This window comes from Tupaia chinensis, unplaced genomic scaffold, assembly GCF_000334495.1.
Source record: "Tupaia chinensis unplaced genomic scaffold, TupChi_1.0 Scaffold000340_1, whole genome shotgun sequence".
In the NCBI taxonomy this organism is placed as follows: Eukaryota; Metazoa; Chordata; class Mammalia; order Scandentia; family Tupaiidae; genus Tupaia; species Tupaia belangeri.
In genome coordinates this window covers 709,681-727,493 of record NW_006159834.1, presented here as the reverse complement: position 1 = coordinate 727,493, position 17,813 = coordinate 709,681, and the positions used below count along the sequence as shown (strand labels likewise).

General features: G+C 42.5%; 1 protein-coding gene across 2 annotated transcripts; it reads right to left on the bottom strand.

Annotated features, from left to right (window-relative positions):
• Positions 1-990: 990 nt before the first annotated feature.
• Positions 991-14,231, bottom strand: LAMTOR3 (late endosomal/lysosomal adaptor, MAPK and MTOR activator 3). 2 transcript variants are annotated; one of them, XM_006152159.3, is made up of 7 exons: positions 14,130-14,231; positions 13,921-13,962; positions 12,200-12,234; positions 7,849-7,907; positions 6,616-6,749; positions 5,185-5,248; positions 991-1,548 (listed from the first exon to the last, which is right to left on the bottom strand). In XM_006152159.3, the coding sequence occupies exons 2-7, from the start codon at positions 13,927-13,929 to the stop codon at positions 1,475-1,477; spliced, it is 375 nt and encodes a 124-aa protein (XP_006152221.1). In that variant the 5' UTR covers positions 13,930-13,962; positions 14,130-14,231; the 3' UTR covers positions 991-1,474. The 2 variants fall into 2 exon arrangements, with proteins under 2 accessions (XP_006152221.1, XP_027629119.1); XM_027773318.1 differs by lacking the exons at positions 13,921-13,962; positions 14,130-14,231 and adding an exon at positions 13,770-13,875.
• Positions 14,232-17,813: the final 3,582 nt, after the last annotated feature.

The following is a 17,813-nucleotide window of genomic DNA, read 5'->3' as shown; positions in this document are numbered from 1 at the left end:
CCAGCTACAAGTACACATCCAGCTGACAAAGCAAAGACTGTGACAATTTTGACTGTGTATATACATATATGAATACAAATATTTCACACATGCCCTGAACAAGTATCTTTTCCCCCTCCCTCACCCTCTTATAATCTAACAAGATGTACTAATAGTTAACCTTGTATCGCAGCAGGGAGAAAACGTATCACCCTCAGGCTCAGTACCCTCCTTTGGGAAATGAGTTGCATCTACTTCTAGGGAATATTCTTGGTTGTCTACAAGATAGTTCTACCATGTTAGAGGTATAATTTAATTACTGTCTTTATTCAGAGATTAAAATGTGGTTTAAAGAGATGCATATAGATGCCAAGCTGACTAGGAGTAAACTCAGTTTCACGTGTCAACCTGCCTAGAATTCAGAACGAGTACCTGTCAGTCAAACGTGAATTGAGGTGTTGCTTGAAGGCACTGTGTAGACCTGTTTAGCGTCTACAGTACAATCCCTTGAATTTTACGTAAAAGAGAGTACCCTCCTTAATGTGGGTGGAACTCATCCAGTCAGGTGAAAGTTCGTAAGAGCAGATCTGAGGATGCCAGGAGGAAGCAATTCTGCCTCAAAATTATAGCCTGGGCTACTTGAAATGTTCCAGGCTCCTGACCTGCTCCACAGATTTAAATTCTTTTGGAAGAAGTCAGGAAAAAAAGAAAGACCTATACAGTGCTCAAACTATATTTTTTAAAAATACTATTTTATTTATACTCATATATGAAAAAAATGACTATGCTATCATGTTTACATACTTACTGATATTGGAGACAGAATTCAATAACAAGTCATTTAAATTTTATAAAGAAAACGAACATTACAATAGATTGGTTATAGAAAGCAAAGTGGGGGGGGGCGTTAGCTCTAATTTTCATATTTATTAAAGAACAGCACCCACTGAGAAGAACCAAATCTATTAGTAATATTCGTCTATACTGCAAAATAATATATACAAAGGAAAGTTAGTGATTGTACTGATTTTATTATTCTTACTAAGCCATTTTATCTCCCTCACACTCAAGGCAACAAAATAAAACATAATCTGAAGAAAAATATGTCTTCGTCATTTTCACAATAAAAAAGGACGCTGCATCCGACAGGCGAGGGTATTTTACACAGGGAGCAGGCAACGGCTCGCGGGGACCAGCGTACCGTTCTGATTGGGATCCACGGAGCGGTTTCTCACCCATGTCAGGTCACAGGACTAACTCCATGGGAGCTGTGATAGATTGAGCCGTTTCTGAGGCATCTTCAGATCTCACTAAATACGAAGGGACCACACGCAAGGACCTGTGACAAGTGATCTACGTCATCCACAGGCTCTTTCTTTAGTTAAGGTGTACTTTCTCGGGTACAGGGTACAGGTCGTCCTGTGGGCTAAGGATTGCTGGATTGATACTGGGCTGTTACAATGCAGAGAAGGTCCACGTCGAAATCACTGTCAGATTAAGAAACTTCCACAACTTGTTTCAATCCTTCAAATAATGGAGCAAGTTCTTTTTCTAAGCTGACAATTAGTCCTAAAACAAAGAGATTAAGAAAATTAGATCGTTAGGAAAATGTCCTTGAAAGTCTTCAACTTACATTCCCTCATGTCCAAAATGTATAGTTACTGAAAAAAATTGAGGGCCAGCAAGTAGCACGGAGGTTAAAGTCCTGGATCCCATACGGGCAGCTTTGTGGTTTGAGCCCCTGTATTTGGAGGCCTGAGAATCATGCCAGACGTGCGTGCATGCCCAAAATCCTGGGAGGAGAGTGGCAGAGAAGGGACTGTGGCATGGCCATCTCACATTCCCCTTCTCTTTCCCCTTCTCTCTCTCACTCTGTCTCTGCTAAGTACACATACCCTATAGCAAAAAGAAAAAAAAGGAAATGAAGCAGTTTATTCCCCATAACTAAAACAAAATACTATAATCCTAAATAAAGTAACCAAAATTCCCATTCATCAGTAAGTTTATTTTCATCATTTGCTATTAAATTAAATGAATGAAACACATTTTATGCATTAGTAAATACAGAATAACATACATTATAATTTATTAGCATTTTGAAAAGAAAAATCTTAATTTATACCTTACTATTTCAAAATTTGCATCGATTCAGAAATAATACACGATTTTTTTTTAAGAGACATTTTTGTAATAGGGCATATGCACTCGCCAGAGAGACAGAGACAGACAGATGGAAAGCAAGAAATCACCCCAAGGGGGGATTGTCCACACTGCAATCCCTTTTCCTCCATTCTCCCCTCGGGGTCTCGGGATCACGCATCACATGCAGACACATGTGCCTGGTGTAAGTTTTAAGCTGCCAGGTTTGGGACTCGAACCACAGTAGACTACGTGGGAGTCCAGCAACGTAACCATTATGCCATCTGCTGGCCCTAATACACACAATTTTTACTAAATAAAGTTTACTTTCTCCTGAGCAAATTTAAGCAAGTTATATCAAAAGATAGGTAAACAGACTGCTTCAATATTGAAGGAAATCAGAAATTTATAAATACATCTCAATATGTCTAAGACATAAACAGGGATTTCAAATTTAAAAAACCTTCTAAAGATAAAGAGTTGAGTTAAAACACATTTATGTAAGTCTAGTGAAGACTCTGGGAGACAGTCACCTAGAAATGAGTATACCTAGCCTGTCCCTAGCTTACCAGCGTGGCAGACTATCCACCTTAGACAGTGTCTGTTTTATGTTCAAGTCAATAAAGATCTTCCTCTGTCTCACAGAATATTAAAAGCAACTGAACTCTCAAGGAAAGGTTCTGAGTATTAAATACAATTCTGCACACTACCACAATATATAACAACTATTCCGTATGTGATGACCTGTGACTTTCCAAAACTGATTTTGTTTACTTAAAACATCAACACTGGGACCAGCAGTTAGCGTAATGGCTATGTCCTGGACTCCCACGTAGTCGACTGCAGTTCAAGTCCCTGACCTGGTGGCTTAAACTCAAGCTGGGTGCGTGTGCGTGCGTGCCCAAGATCCCAAGAGGAGAATGGAGGAGAAGGGATTGCAGCGTGGCCAGCCCCCCTGGGGGGTGATTTCTCACTTTCTGTCTCTCTCTGTCTGTCTGGCGAGTGCATGCGCCCTCTAGCAAAAACCTCTCCAAAAAAAAGAAAAAAAGAAAACATCAACACTATTGCTATCCTATATAATTTACAGAGGACTTTCACAGTTTCGAAACGTTTAGAAATGGAAGAGACATAAGAAGATTATTAAATCTACATCCCTCATTCTGAAGACGAGGTATCTAAGTACAGGCTCCAGTGACAGAGCTAGAACTTGCTCAGCTTGGGAAAACAGAGAAGGAAGGTGTAAAGGTCTCGACAGCAATCAAACCTCAAGACACAGACTAAAAATAAAACCTCACGTTATTCAACAGGCAGTATAAGTCTTATAAGCCAACTAAATATTGCATTATTTTATATATAAATATCCAGTAAAGGGGAACAGCCCTGTGGCCTAGAGGTAGATGGAGCTGGATCCCACATGGCAAATTGAGTGGTTCAAATCTCAGCTCCAGTGGCTTGAAAAAAACACTAGGCACATGTGCATGTGTGCCCCAAATCCCAACAGGATGTGAAATGGAAAAGAAGACTGTGGCACAACCATGCCCCATGGGAGAGTGTTTTTCTCTTTCTCTTTCTTGTCTCTTCAGTGAGAATACTTGCTATCCAACCAACATAAAAACAAAAAAGAAAAAAATTCACTTAAGCATAACAGATATTTGACTATTCTCTATAGAAAATACCTGCCGGCCCTGTGGGCACAATGGTTAGGCCCTGTGCACTGTGAGTCGGATCCCACATTCAACCATGGGTTGAGTCCCAGAACTGGCAGCTTAAAAGCGCGGTGGTGCATAGGTGTGGACGCCCAAGATCCAACAGGATGGAGAGAGGGAGGGAAAGGATGCTGCAGGACCGCACTCCACTGGGGCACTTTTCCCTCTCTCTGGTGAGCACATGCACCCTCCGGCAATTAAAAAACAGAAAAGAAAGTACCCTCTCTTATATTTGTTATCAGATTCTTCTGCCCTCAAGAAGAATACAAATATATTCATCCTATTGATGCCTTTTCAATTCTTTTTGCTTGTTTGTTTGAGAGAGATTTTTGGTGTAGAACGCATCTGCTCACCAGAGAGATGAGGAGAGACAGACAGAAAGTGAGAAATTGCCCTCCGGGGGAACAGCTATGCTGCAGTCCTTTCTCTTTCACTCTCATCTTGGGATTTGGGGCATGCACACACATGCATCAGGCATGAGTTTTAAGCCAGCAGGTCGGAACTCAAACCACAGTTGCATGCGTGAGTCCAGAGCCCTGATCACCACCACGACACCTGCTGCCCTGATGCCCCCGCCCATGCTCTTTAAATTCCTGACCACATTCATCTTGCTTGCTGTCATTCACAATTTTTAAAATTTTGATTTAATAGACTGATCTATATGCAATGAAGCTTACCCTTGATCATTTGATATGTTTTGTTTGGTAATTTTTCTCACCCTCTTTTTAAACATTTTCTTCAACTGTTTCTTAAACTTTTTCTTAAACTACTACATATCTCAAAATGTAGCACTCGGTATTCTCCTTTCTTTTTCTTTTAGAGAGAGATTTTTCCTACAGGAAGCATGTGCTCACTGGAGAGACAGAGAGACAGTGAAACAGAATCCAAGAAATCACCCCCTGGGAGGCACGGCCACACACAATCCCTTCTCCACTCTCCTCTCAGGATTTTCGGCATGCATGCACACAAGCCAGGTGTGAGTTTTTTAAGCCACTGGGTCTGGGACTTGAACAGCAGTCAACTATGTAGGAATCCAGCAATATAACCATTATGCCATCTGCTGGTCCCCAGCAGCATCTTCCTTTCTAAAAATCAAATCAAATCACTCACCCATACAGTATCTCATTTAAACTGGAAAATTACCCCAGAGAGGGTGGAGAAGGCAGGTATTAGCTCATTAAGTAGATATGGGACCTAGGACTCAGAGAACTCACTTTTCCAAGATCAGAGTAGATAGCTGATGAAACTGGACCACAAATTCAAGTTTTCTGACTCTAAAGCTACTGTTCCTATCACATTAGATGGCACAGATGACAGTAGCAAGGGAAGAGAAGCTGCAGTTAAGGTCACTGAGACATACCTGTATTGGCATTGCTGCTGGCTATGAAACTCACCACCAAAGGTAAGCGATTAAATTGAACCACCTGAAAAGAAATGAACATCTATAGATTATGTTGCATTGTGAAAAAGTAAAGTCTTTTCAACTATAAAGTCTTATAACTCAACTAGAAGATGTTAATCTTTCAAAAATCTTAAAATGGTCAATGTTATTCATAGGCCATAGTATTATATCACGAAATAGGAGAACTATTTCCATAAAACAGAGTACCTCCTGATTACTGATGACCTCCTAGGTAATAGCCGCACTGTTACTACTTATCTTAGAATGTTTTTTTCTTTTTTGGAGAGGTTTTTGCTATAGGGCGCGTGCGCTCGCCAGAAAGAGAGAGACAGACAGAAAGCGAGAAATCACCTGTTCTCCTCGATTCTCCTCTTGGGATCTTGGGCACGCACGCATACGCGCCCAGCGTGAGTTTAAGCCACCGGGTCTGGGACATGAACCGCGGTCGACTACGTGGGAGTCCAGCGACATAGCCATTACGCTAACTGCTGGTTCCCTCTTACAATGTTTTTAAGGTGGAAACGTGTCTTCATCTTTTTATCTCTACAGTCCAGCAGAGTGCCAGTTACACAGTCAGGGCTCGATAAATAGTTGATAACTAAATGGCTAAAGGCAGCATTTCTCGGCCACTCAAGTAATGCTATCGTCACAATTTCCCACCACCTGTTGTAATTTAGGTTAAGACTAATTTTAAATCAATTACTTAAAAAAAAAAACAACTTAGCTTCGATCTAATCCTTACCAGTGAAATGAACGGATTGGTTATCTTTTTCCTAATACACATGAACATATACAACGTTTAAAATAAATACACCACTTGTGTACCAACAGCGATACAGGAATCAGACTGCAGAAAACACTGCTCTGGAGCAGAATGGATTTATTTATTATTAATACACACAGATGGAAATGAAGACATTTATAACAACTAATTTCTCCTCAATTAACAATAACCTCAGTCATTACATATATTTTATGCCATATGTAGGAATTAATAGCAATAACAAATTTAAATTTGTTCATTTATTTAAATTTTAATTTGACTTTCAAGGAAAATGTTTGATTTCTTATAACAAAACACACCATATCATTTGAGCAATCAGTTTAGCTAAGGGCACCATCTACTGGAAGTAAAATGACCTGATTACCCTTCCCAGGACTACAGGTATGACATTTATTAAATCTTTTTACTACTTTTCACAGTAAGTACTTCCTAGTATAAAATAGGGAAAAAATTATTATGGTTTAACATAATCAATTTGTAGGCTAAAATTTTAAATTCCACTCCCTTCAAAACTAAAACTGAGAAGTAGAACATGAGCTACTTTATTATATAAGACACAAAAATGACAGCTGGAACCAGCAAGCCGTTGGCGCTTACAAGCTCACCTGGTAGGTGTTGTAGTAACAGATGATACTTTTGTTCTTTGAAAGTCCCAGTTTGCTCCCTTGGTCTGTCGCGAGGGCAAAAGTAGACAAGAAGCCAGGCCGCAATGCATGCTCTGGAGCATTGTCGTTGGCCACTGGAAAAGTGAGGGGTTTAAATAAAAAATATGCAGAGGATACAGCAGAGAGAAGAGTCCCAGTGCTTCTTATGGAAACTCATGAAAAAATAGAGCATAAAAGTTAATGTGTCGGAATACTGAGCACCGTATCACTAATGGGTCTCACCAATTCAGGTGGGAAAACTGTTCAGCTGGAAGGTAGGCAGTCATAACTAAGGGAAGAAAAGCTGTCACAATGTTTTTCAAGTTTTAAAAGAACAATATTTATATTTCTTGATATCCACCCTAAAACACAGATTAATCAGTATTTAATACACTGAATATTCTGGTTACTTGACAGGCAGGCTAGAATAAGGTGAGGTCCAGCAGCAGGGTGTCAGAGGTGTCAATAATGCCCAGCTGGTTACCAGTTTCATGTTCCTCTCACTGACTAGAAGACCCACCTGGAGGGCCCACATGAGACATAGTGGTTAAGGCAGCTGGATGCCACATGGCTGGCTGTGTAGCTGCAGTCCTGGACCCGAGTGCTTGAAAAAAACCACACCGGGCATGTGTACACATGTGCCCAAAATTCCGAGAGGAGAATAAGGGGTTGTGTCATGGCCATCCCCCCCCGGGGATGATTTCTCACTTTCTCTCTCTCTGGTGAGTGCACATGCTTTACAAAAAATATACATATTTTAAAAAATCTTTCTTCTAGTAAGAAGGTATGAGGAAATTAGGCAAGATTAGACAAAACAATCAATATATGACAATCCAAATATGTAGTATTAGCCTCATTAAATACTAAGTTTAAAAAACCAGGTGAACGGCAGAGTCGATGTACAGCTGTTCACGCTCTTCACTTGGAGTTACGGATGGCTTACACATAGGAAGCCGGGCCTGTGCTAAATCCGTGCTGAAACTCCAGCTATTAACACGATCCACGTGACATATGACACGACAGGTTCTGAACCAGCCTTCTAGATGCAAAAGCCAACAAATCCCCCTCATTTCCTAAGACCGACTTCTGAACTCACTGAAGTGAACTTCTATGACTGCCTTCCGCACTACCCAGGCGTAAGCGCACACATCTTCACAGGCACACGCGAATCTGCACTGAGGTGTTCAGGCTTACCTTTAATAACAGGTACTCCATCTCGATCTGACACGACGATAGCATGGAGCCCTTCAACACTAGAAAGAGAAACAAAGTTAAACTATTAGAAAACACTTCGTTTTCTCAAAATAGACGCTGTCACAATGGTAACTCTCACATATGTTTCTGAGAAAACATGGGACCTCAATTATTGACACCCTGTGTTCCTATAACGTGTTTGTCAGGTCTTCCAGGAATTGAACGTGCGTTAGTGGCACATTTACAAACTTCAGAAATTCTTGCAGTGTACTAATGAAACTCTGAAACACAGCTGGTTCTACATTAAAATTGCTAATGTTTCACCACCTTATGGTCTGAAAGCATGCAAGGTTATCAGCAGTATTTACAGTGACAAAAGGCCTTTTTCCTTTCTCTCATTCATTCCAATATCAAGAGCCTAGTATTTGTGACAGACTCAGCCACCACTTTCACAAGGCTCAAAATCTAAAGAGTGGCTCTCAATCAAATAATTTGCCCTAACAAATATGAAAGTATGACCAAATTGAATGCTTTTTTATTTTCTAGAAAGATTTTTGCTATAGGGCACATATGCTCATCAGAGACAGAGACAGAAAGTGAGAAATGATCCCTCAAGAGGGATGGCCATGCCACAATCCCTTCTCCTCCATTCTCCTCTCAGGATTATTGGGCATGGTGCAGGAGCATCTGGTGTGTTTCAAGCTGACAGGTTTGGTACTCGAACCACGGTCAGCCACAAGGGAGTGCAGCACCTTAACCACTACACCGCCTGCTGGCCCTGTATTAAGTGCTATTAAGAGGTCTCTAGGAAGGACCAGCAGATGGCATAATGGTTACGTCGCTTGACTCCCATGTGGTTGACCATGGTTCCAGTTCTGGACCAGTAGCTTAAAACTCACTCTGGGCACATGTGCGTGTATGCCCAAAACCCTGAGAGGAGAATGGAGTAAAAGGGATTGTGGTATGGCCATCCCTCCTGGGGGTGATTTCTCACTTTCTGTCTGTCTTTCTGGTGAGCATGTGTTCTTGCTCTATAGCAAAAATCTCTCTTAAAAAAAAGAAGTCTCTGTGGTGGGGCCAGCAGGTGGCGCAGTGGTGAAGGTACTAGACTCCCACATGGCCAGCCACGGTTCGAGTCCTGGACCTGGTGGCTCTTACTTTACTTTCCCTCTCTCTCTTTCTGCCTCTCTCTGGTGCACACACGTGCTACATAGCAAAATTAATAACAATAAATAAAATTAAATAAATAATTATTTAGGGAAGGAAAAAAGGCCCAGACTCATTGGGGCAGGTGGTAGCACGCTGGACTGCAGTGCTGAAGGCCAACGATGGGTTCAGGTCCGCTGCATGTCAACCTGAAACCTGTCAGGTGAGTGTGCCCAAGATCCAGACAAGCTGAAGGGCTGAGGGAAGGGGACTGCAGTGTGCTGAGACTGTTAAGGGTAATTCTCCCTCTCTCTCAATCTCTCTCTGCCCATGCATGCATCTTCTGCCATGGATAAAATAAATAGATATTAAAAAAAAAAAAAAAAAAGAGGCCCACAGGGGGTAAGCAAAGGTACAGAACACTCTCACTGTGCACAGTTCCAACAGGTGCGTTTTAATTATGCCTGGTCAGTCAATGCCACTCCTGCCACAGCATAGGTCAAGTTTCGGATGGCATGGCCTATTAACTGAACAAGTGCGTAAGAACAAACTTCACTAACTCTGTGGTCTGTAAATCACCATGTAATGACCAGATGCACGCCGTGATCGTAACCGGACACGTCACTTCTTCCCAAGTGACTGGTCACTGCACGTCTCTTACTCAGTTCATGCAGAGACAGCAAAGCATGTAGTTTACTACCTCCCTGTCTCCCAGGAATAAACCACGAGGCATTAAAAAAATAAAAAAAGATAACCAAAAGAGGACACTGGCCAAGGAAGACGAAACAGACAGGGATGATGCTAGGGGTGAAATGCGAATAGAGAGTAACGGAGTTAGAGAAGAAATCACAGATGGGGATGACAGCACGACTGCTGTCAGGGGCTGGCTCTGTAGCCGGAGAAACTCAGGAGGGCGAACATACTGACATAAACGAGAAAGCGCCGGTGATGAAACTGTTCTGAAGGAAGTCATGTTGGAAAACATAAAATTCACTTTCAAGGAAATCTCGGAGATATTTCACAATTTTGGGAGCCGATCCAAAGTTCAAATGGAGTACAATTTGCCATAGAAAATGTGATTTAAGGTATATGAAAAGAGACAAGTGAGTGTGTTCAAAGTACTCTGGGAAGTTTTTACAAAGAGCTTAAACACGAATTCTCAATGTTTCTAATGCTGTAAATTCATGAACTCAACATGTATGAATTTTAGTCATGGTTTTCATCTCCCCTACATACAATCTTAAGTAAGGTTTTAATGTTCTGAAAATATGTAAGGGTCACTACTACCATTTGATACTGAACAACTGCTATTTCTCCCGGTGGTGACCAGGGCTCCTTTGCGGTTTCAGCTCGTGTGCTCGTCTCCAGGGCCCTGCCTCCCCATGCCAGGCTAGGGCTGCCTGCACTGCCGAGCGCTAGGCTCAGAGCAGATGACTTGTCTCTACAGCTTGCCGCTAGCAGGAGGGAGAACACAAACAACTAAGTAATGCATTAACGTGAAATTAATGGGAACACTTAGAGAGTGTTTTCTTCCTAAATACGAAGAAAAACATAGATAAATCAAAAGCAGAAGATGGTGCTCACTAATCTGCAATGGCCTGTCCTCAGTGTAGTTAAAAAAACAAGCCAACAGGGGAACCACTCCGACAGTTCAAGCAGAAACTCAAGTGAGTTTTTTTTCTACCTACAGAAATAACTGATATCTGCAACCTTTTTAAAACTTCAAATCGGGCCAGCAGGTGGCATGGTGTGGTTGAGACGCTGGACACTCTCACATGGTCAACCACGGTTTGAATCCCGGACCTGGAGGCTTGCTTTCTCACTTTCCTTCTCTTTGTATGTCTGTCCTTCTCTAGTCAAATTAAAATAAATGAATGAATAAATACAGAAATAACTGATATCTGCAACCTTTTTAAAACTTCAAATCGGGCCAGCAGGTGGCATGGTGTGGTTGAGACGCTGGACACTCTCACATGGTCAACCACGGTTTGAATCCCGGACCTGGAGGCTTGCTTTCTCACTTTCCTTCTCTTTGTATGTCTGTCCTTCTCTAGTCAAATTAAAATAAATGAATGAATAAATAAAATTAAATAAATAAGTCTTAAAAAAAAAAACTTCCAATAGATTTGGGGGATAAGAAAAAAATATTTAAAAAAAAACCCCACATATTCTGCTATACTACCTCAAAGGTCATTCAATTAATTCTGAATCATAATATTCTGAGATGTGAAATGGACGTCTCAAGATATACTGTGCTCTCTCTCATGCCGGGAATGAGAAAGGAATGCTGAGTTATTTGTAAAGAGTTGTTAATGTAGAGGGAAGCAGCTCTTGTCAAAGAAGCCATCATTTTATAGTAAATAAAAATTTAAGTTTGAACTCAAGTGACAAGGTCCTTTGTATCAATAAGACATCTAACAGAAAGTTTACTAACCTTAACACAAAAGTCTGATTTAGAAAGTGGTACATCAAATAGACAGCGGGCAGGCAAAAGAATGTCTTGTGATTTTCCAAGTATGAATTGCTTTCTGAGCTCACATTCTCAGGTTACAAAGCCCCAGCAGTTAGACCTGAACAGCAGTATTCAAAGTAAAGGCAAGTTCTTAGGGACCAGCAGTTAGCATAATGGCTATGTCTCTGGATTCCCATGTAGTCGACTGCAGTTTGCGGCCCGGACCTGGTGGCTTAAAACACGCCGGGTGTGTGTGCATGCGTGCCCAAGATCCCGAGAGAAGAAGGGAGGAGAAGGGATTGCGGCGTGGCCATCCCCTCTGGGGGGTAATTTCTCACTTTCTGTCTCTCTGTCTCTGTCTGGCGAGCGCACGCGCCCTATAGCAAAAATAAATAAATAAATAAAGGCAATTTCTTAATTTCTTTCCTTTAAAATTGCTACACCAGCTTTACAACATAATTCAATAAACTATTATAGTACACTTGAAGAACCTGAACATGGCAGGCAATCTGAGTTCTGACCCTCTGGCACCCATAACTGTGGCCTTAGGTCATCAGCTTCTCTAGGTTTTGTTATCTACCTGCGAATTCAAATGGCGTCACTTGTGCTACCTAGAGTTGTGTTAGAGATCAGGAAGTATTAAATGACAGCACAGCACACACAGAACAGTCATCTTTACACCAGAGACAAGATACTTCACAAAGCTAACACGTTATGCAAAATGTACTCAACAACAATTTAATCAGCTCTTACCTTGGTAACTTTTTATACAGGAATCGCTTTAGGTCCTGAAAGAGAATGAAAAAATATCATATTATGATATATGCCTTCACTGGTTTTCTAGATCCTGTCCTACCTATATTTCAGGGAACTTAAGTCATCATTCATAGCTTTTCTTGCTTGTATTTTATCTTTCTCTTTCTGGTTTTGATACTTACGGCACATGCAACTTATAGACAATTAACCTTTTTTTCTGAGTCTCAGTTTCATTATTGGTTGAATAGGGATAATCAGAGAGCCCATGTCATGTGAGTGTTGAGATTGATTTAGAAGATGCATGTATTAATATGGAGGGGCCAGCAAGTGGTGTGGTGGTTAAAGTACTAGACACTCCCATGTGGCCAAGCATGGTTAGAGTCCTGGACCTGGTGGCTTGCTTTCTCACTTTCCTTCTCTCTGTGTATCTGCCCTTCTCTGGTCAAATGAAAATGAATGAATAAATAAATAAAATCAAATACATAATTCTTTTTAAAAAATTCAAAATAAACTTGGAAATGGAAAATGCAAATACATATTAGCTATACAATTAGGTCCTATTTTCCGCATGATTTTAGCATTCTGGTGCTGTTGTGAGCACTTGACGAACACGATGAACATATTTCCATGTCCACAGACAGACTTTCTGCCATCATTTTAATGATCCTGGGGAAGTTCATTAACTTCTCCAAGACTCAGTTTCCTCAAATGACTAAAAATAAATGACAATGTGTGTTAAGTGTTTAAGGCAGTAGACAGGACTATGAAATAGAACACTATTTTCATTTTGTCTCTTGACACTCTCAAATAAATTTGGGGAATTTTATTGACAATCCAGGTGTCAACCATGATCTCTATGTGGATGGCTCAGATTATCTGTTTTTTTGAACTCCTAACCCCTACTATTCTCTAAACCTGAATAATCATTTTGTTTCATGTAATCACCACCAGCTCATGTTAGCTCTCATCTTACACGCACAAAAACTGAATTTAACAGCGTGTTAAAAAGGTCTAGTTAGAAACTATCTTGGGACCAGCAGTTGGCATAATGGCTATGTCACTGGTCTCCCATGTATTCGACTGCAGTTCAAGTCCTGGACCCGGTGGCTTAAACTCATGCCAGGTAGGTGTGCATGCATGCCCAAGATCCCGAGAGGAGAATGGAGGAGAAGGGACTGCGGAGTGGCCATCCCCCCTGGGGGGGTGGTTTCTTGCTTTCTGTCTCTCTTGTCTTTCTGGCCAGTGCACACACCCTCTAGCAAAAACCTCTCAAAAAAATAAATAAATAAGAAACCATATTAAAGTGCTACAAAGAATCTAATGAGACATCAAAGACTGCTTACTGGAAAAAGGATTCCCAGCACTGGTCCTACCAAGCACAGACTGACAGGAAAGTTGGCAAATCACCGCTCAGAATCTCAGGAGGTAGATAGACACCTCTCTCCCGCCCTAACAGGGCTGGGGAGTAGGGATAATTCAAGTTTTTCAACCTCAGGTACTTAATATTTTGTATCCCTATTTCAGGCAAAACCTCAGGATTCTGAAAATCCGTTCTTATGAGACTCACCTCCAGATCCCAAAGAAAATCATCAACAGGGGCGGGGAGGGAGGACCAGAAATACATTTCTACTTGGGAAGCTTTCTCTCTCCGGGCTTAGAGGCCTCTTCCACACTCCCCACTCTCCCCTCCCCTTCCTCTGGTGGGGGTGTCAACTCACATCCGCCATGACGAGCTCCCTTCTGCAGATCGAGCTCCACGCCTGGAAGAGAAATTCCCGGTGACTCTCCCCACCAGGCTTCCTCGCCCTCCCACCCCTGATAAAGGCGATCAGCTCGTCAGGCAAGACTCTGGGTTCTAGGGCCCGGCCCAGGGTGGCCCAAGGGAGTAGGAGTTCCCCAACGCCCGATGGGTAGCCAGCTGGGATACCTTTCTTCAGTCCCCGAAAATCTAGGCCCAAAGAGGAGGAAAACGGGCGTCTTCTCCTTCCCCCCAATGTCACCGCCGCGCCAGCCGCGCCCGGCCCTGGACTCGGCCGCGCTGCAGGAAGAACTTGCAACACCTCGGATGCCGGTGGGACGGGATTTCCGGCGAGGCTGGACGGAAGCTGCAAACGCCGGCCGCCCTCGCCCCGCCCCTTGCCCCGCCCTCGTTCCGCCTCACGCCCCGCCCCTCTCTACGCCCCGCCCCTCGGGCTTCGATTCACGACCCACCACAGGCCGCTTCCTGCGCCTGCGCGCTGAGCCTCCGGCTATCTGGCGTTCAAGGGAACTGGCAATGTTTTGTGCACGCAGGGTGCATACATTGCGTTAATTTTCAGGATCTGTTATCTTAAAACTCATCTTTGCAGTTATAGAAATCTGAGGGGATGGTATTACAGCTAAACAGCGTGCACTAGATTGCCTGTGATTAGAAATCCTGCGTTTTTAGGTTTCAGACCCCTGTTTCCTACTCTCTTGATTTTCCGGTGGGTGCCACCCTACAGGCAAGTTATCCAAGGCCTTGTCTAGATTGACTGGAGGAGCCATGGGCTTTCTGAAGTCATCTGTTCACGCCAAGCCCCTACTTTGAGCAAATACAGACATTGGCCAGCCTCCTTTGGGTCTTGACCTGTGACTGCGCTTTCTAAGGGCTGCCTACATTATTTTTTGTTTGATGCAAACGCCTGCAGTAGCAAGATGATTAGAAGACTTATCAAAAAAAGAGATTCTCCACCTTAGTTCAAGGCTTCTCAACCTCTGCACCATTGACATTTCGTGCTAGATACTTCTTTGTGGCAGGGACTATGCTGTGCATCATACAATGCTTAGCAACATCCCAGGCCTCTGCTCTCTCATACCCAATAGCAAATCTTCCCTTCTAGCGACAGCCGGAAATCCTGCGGGGCAACATCACACCCCAGTTGAGAACAACGGCCATAGCCCCTCCTGGGAAAACTGAAGTGCATGGCTTTAGTTGCAGATTCTTTCTGATCTCATTTATTCAAAACAGTAGTATCTTGGGAAATGACCTCTATGGGAGCTGATTTAGGACTGATCTACATTTCCAGCCCTTAAAAGTAGGAATGCAGAAGGAATGAACTCTAGTCCAAGACAGGATGAAAAGAGTGGAATACTTCGTACAGTTACGCTTGAGAAGATGAAATTATAAGCTACGGACCTCCACAAATGACCTTCTAAACATTGCAAGGAAACTCAACAACTGCACAGCAGCTGAAATCACTAAGAACCCATCCTTTTCCTGGTCTTAAACCCTTCCATGTCTTACCATATGGAACACTACACTATTCGCGTCCTCATTCACTCCAGTCTCCTAACTCTTGAAAATGAGGACATTTCCCAAGCTTTATCTTTTTTTTTTTTTTGTCCTGCTGTTGTTCTACAGTGCTCTGGAAATATGAGTCCTAAATCTACACCTTTCATCTGAGTTCCAGGTTCACATTTTCAACTATATCTTGGGTGTTAGATATTTTTACACGTTTTACTATCAGATCTACCAGGAAAGTTCTAAAAAGTTCTCTAATTGGTGCTAGCAGCTGACATAATGATTACATCGCTGGACTCCCACATAGTCAACTGTGGTTTGAGTCCTGGATCCAGCGGCTTAAAACTCATGCCCGGCTCATGTGTGTGCATGTACCCAAGATCCAAGAGAAGAATGGAGAAGGGATTGTGGCATGGATGTCTCCCTTTAAATTTAACTACCTTGCCCCTAGTTGGCCCCTAATTTACTTCTGAGTGCCTTTTTAATTTTTTTTGAAAATATTTTCCCCAAAGAATTTCATTTATCATTGTTATAATTTCCTATAGCACTTGTGCATGAGAGAGCGAGAGAGCGAGCGAGGGGGGGAGAGAGAGAGAGAGAGAGAAAGCAAGGTGCCAGGTCCCACACTCAAACCATATTCAGCCCTGTGCAAGTCTAGCACCTTAACCACCATGCCACCTGCTGACCCCACTGAAATACTCTAAAGAACATAAATCCTGCTCTCCAGCTAAATTAATTCTCTCACCCCTCTGTCTACATGACTTTCTTACACTGGCTCTGGGGGTTCCTTTTATCTAGAATGCTTGCTTCTCTCTGCCCCAGACATGTAAGTCTTGTTTTCCAATTACACCTTCTCACAGATCACATTCTCTTGTTTGCTACTATCTACTACCAAGAATGATGGATATTTACTCCTGTATAATCATATGTTACAGTTTCGGTTTGTTTCTCCAATGAGACCATAAGGTCCAGAAGCCTGGGTCATATGTTACATTTTTTTTCCCAGTGCCTAAATGACGGTATTCAATTTCTGTTGAACGAAAGTGATTAATAAAAACCCGTTAGTTGAGGCCAGCAGGTGGCACTGTGGTTGAGGTGCTGGACTGCCAGATGGCTGATCACGGTTGAAGTCCTGGAACTAGCAGCTAGCTTTCTCACTTTACCTGTCTCTCTCTCTCTCACTATACCCATCTCTCTCTGGCTTGCTTTCTCACTTTCCCTTTCTCTTTCTCTGATCAAATTAAAATAATAATAATTAATTCTTCTTCTTTTTTTTTTTTTTTTTACTTCACAATCATCTGGGTTTAGACGGGCTCCAAAATTCTAGTTGGCACTCACTCATATAGGGAGGAGAGTCTTAATGATATTCCAACCATTTAAAAATGAAAATTGTATTTAGACTGGCTACATTGGAAGGTATCTTGCCAATGTTGACTCTGGCTGTGTTTGGGATTAGTCCATTGAGAACGCGATCGTAAGGTCACATGCAGTAACTCTCTTCTACACTTTAATCTGCAGTCATGCCCTAGACTCAAGCAGTCACCTCAGCTCTTACTAAGTCTCTAATCTCTGGCTTACATCCCACAATCAGTAGAACCACTCAGTGGCCAACATCTTAAACTGCCCTACCAACCATGCTGCCTAACGGAACATGAGATTTGGATGAGCTAAACGACCTGTGTCCTCTACGGTTGGTTGGCTAAGTCAGGTTGGAGAAAATTCTCACATTGCCAATTCTGTCACCAACCAGGGACCCATTAAAAATCCTTTTGGCAGCAGTCAGCTGACTGAGTGAAAATGATTCCTTTAGTTTTCATTCTCTCCAAGCTTCTTCTCTTCCCCTCTCCCACTTGACAAAGATAAACTGCTGATTTTGAGAAAAGCCATGACGTGGTGCCACAAACACTCCCACCTGCATTTGAACCTGTTCTCTGCAATCCTTTTTTTTTTTTTTTTTGAGAGGTTTTTGCTATAGGGCGCATGCGCTCGCCAGAAAGACAGAGAGACAGAGACAGAAAGCGAGAAGTCACTCCTCAGGGGGGATGGTCACGCCACAATCCCTTGTCCTCCATTCTCTTGGGATCTTGGGCACGCACACACATGCACCCGGCATGAGTTTAAGCCCCTGGGTCCAGAACTTGAACTGCGGTGAGTTACATGGGAGTCCTGCGACACAGTCATTACGCCAACTGCTGGTCCCAATCTACAATCCTTTCTGATAGAATGCTGCTAGGCTACAGCAATTCTTAAAACTCCGCAAGAGATTATATCCTCCAGACTCATCGGGTGTTTGATGTTAACAGCCCTCTCTTCAGTTTTTCACCTTTTTTGTGCTCTTTTCCCTCAGAA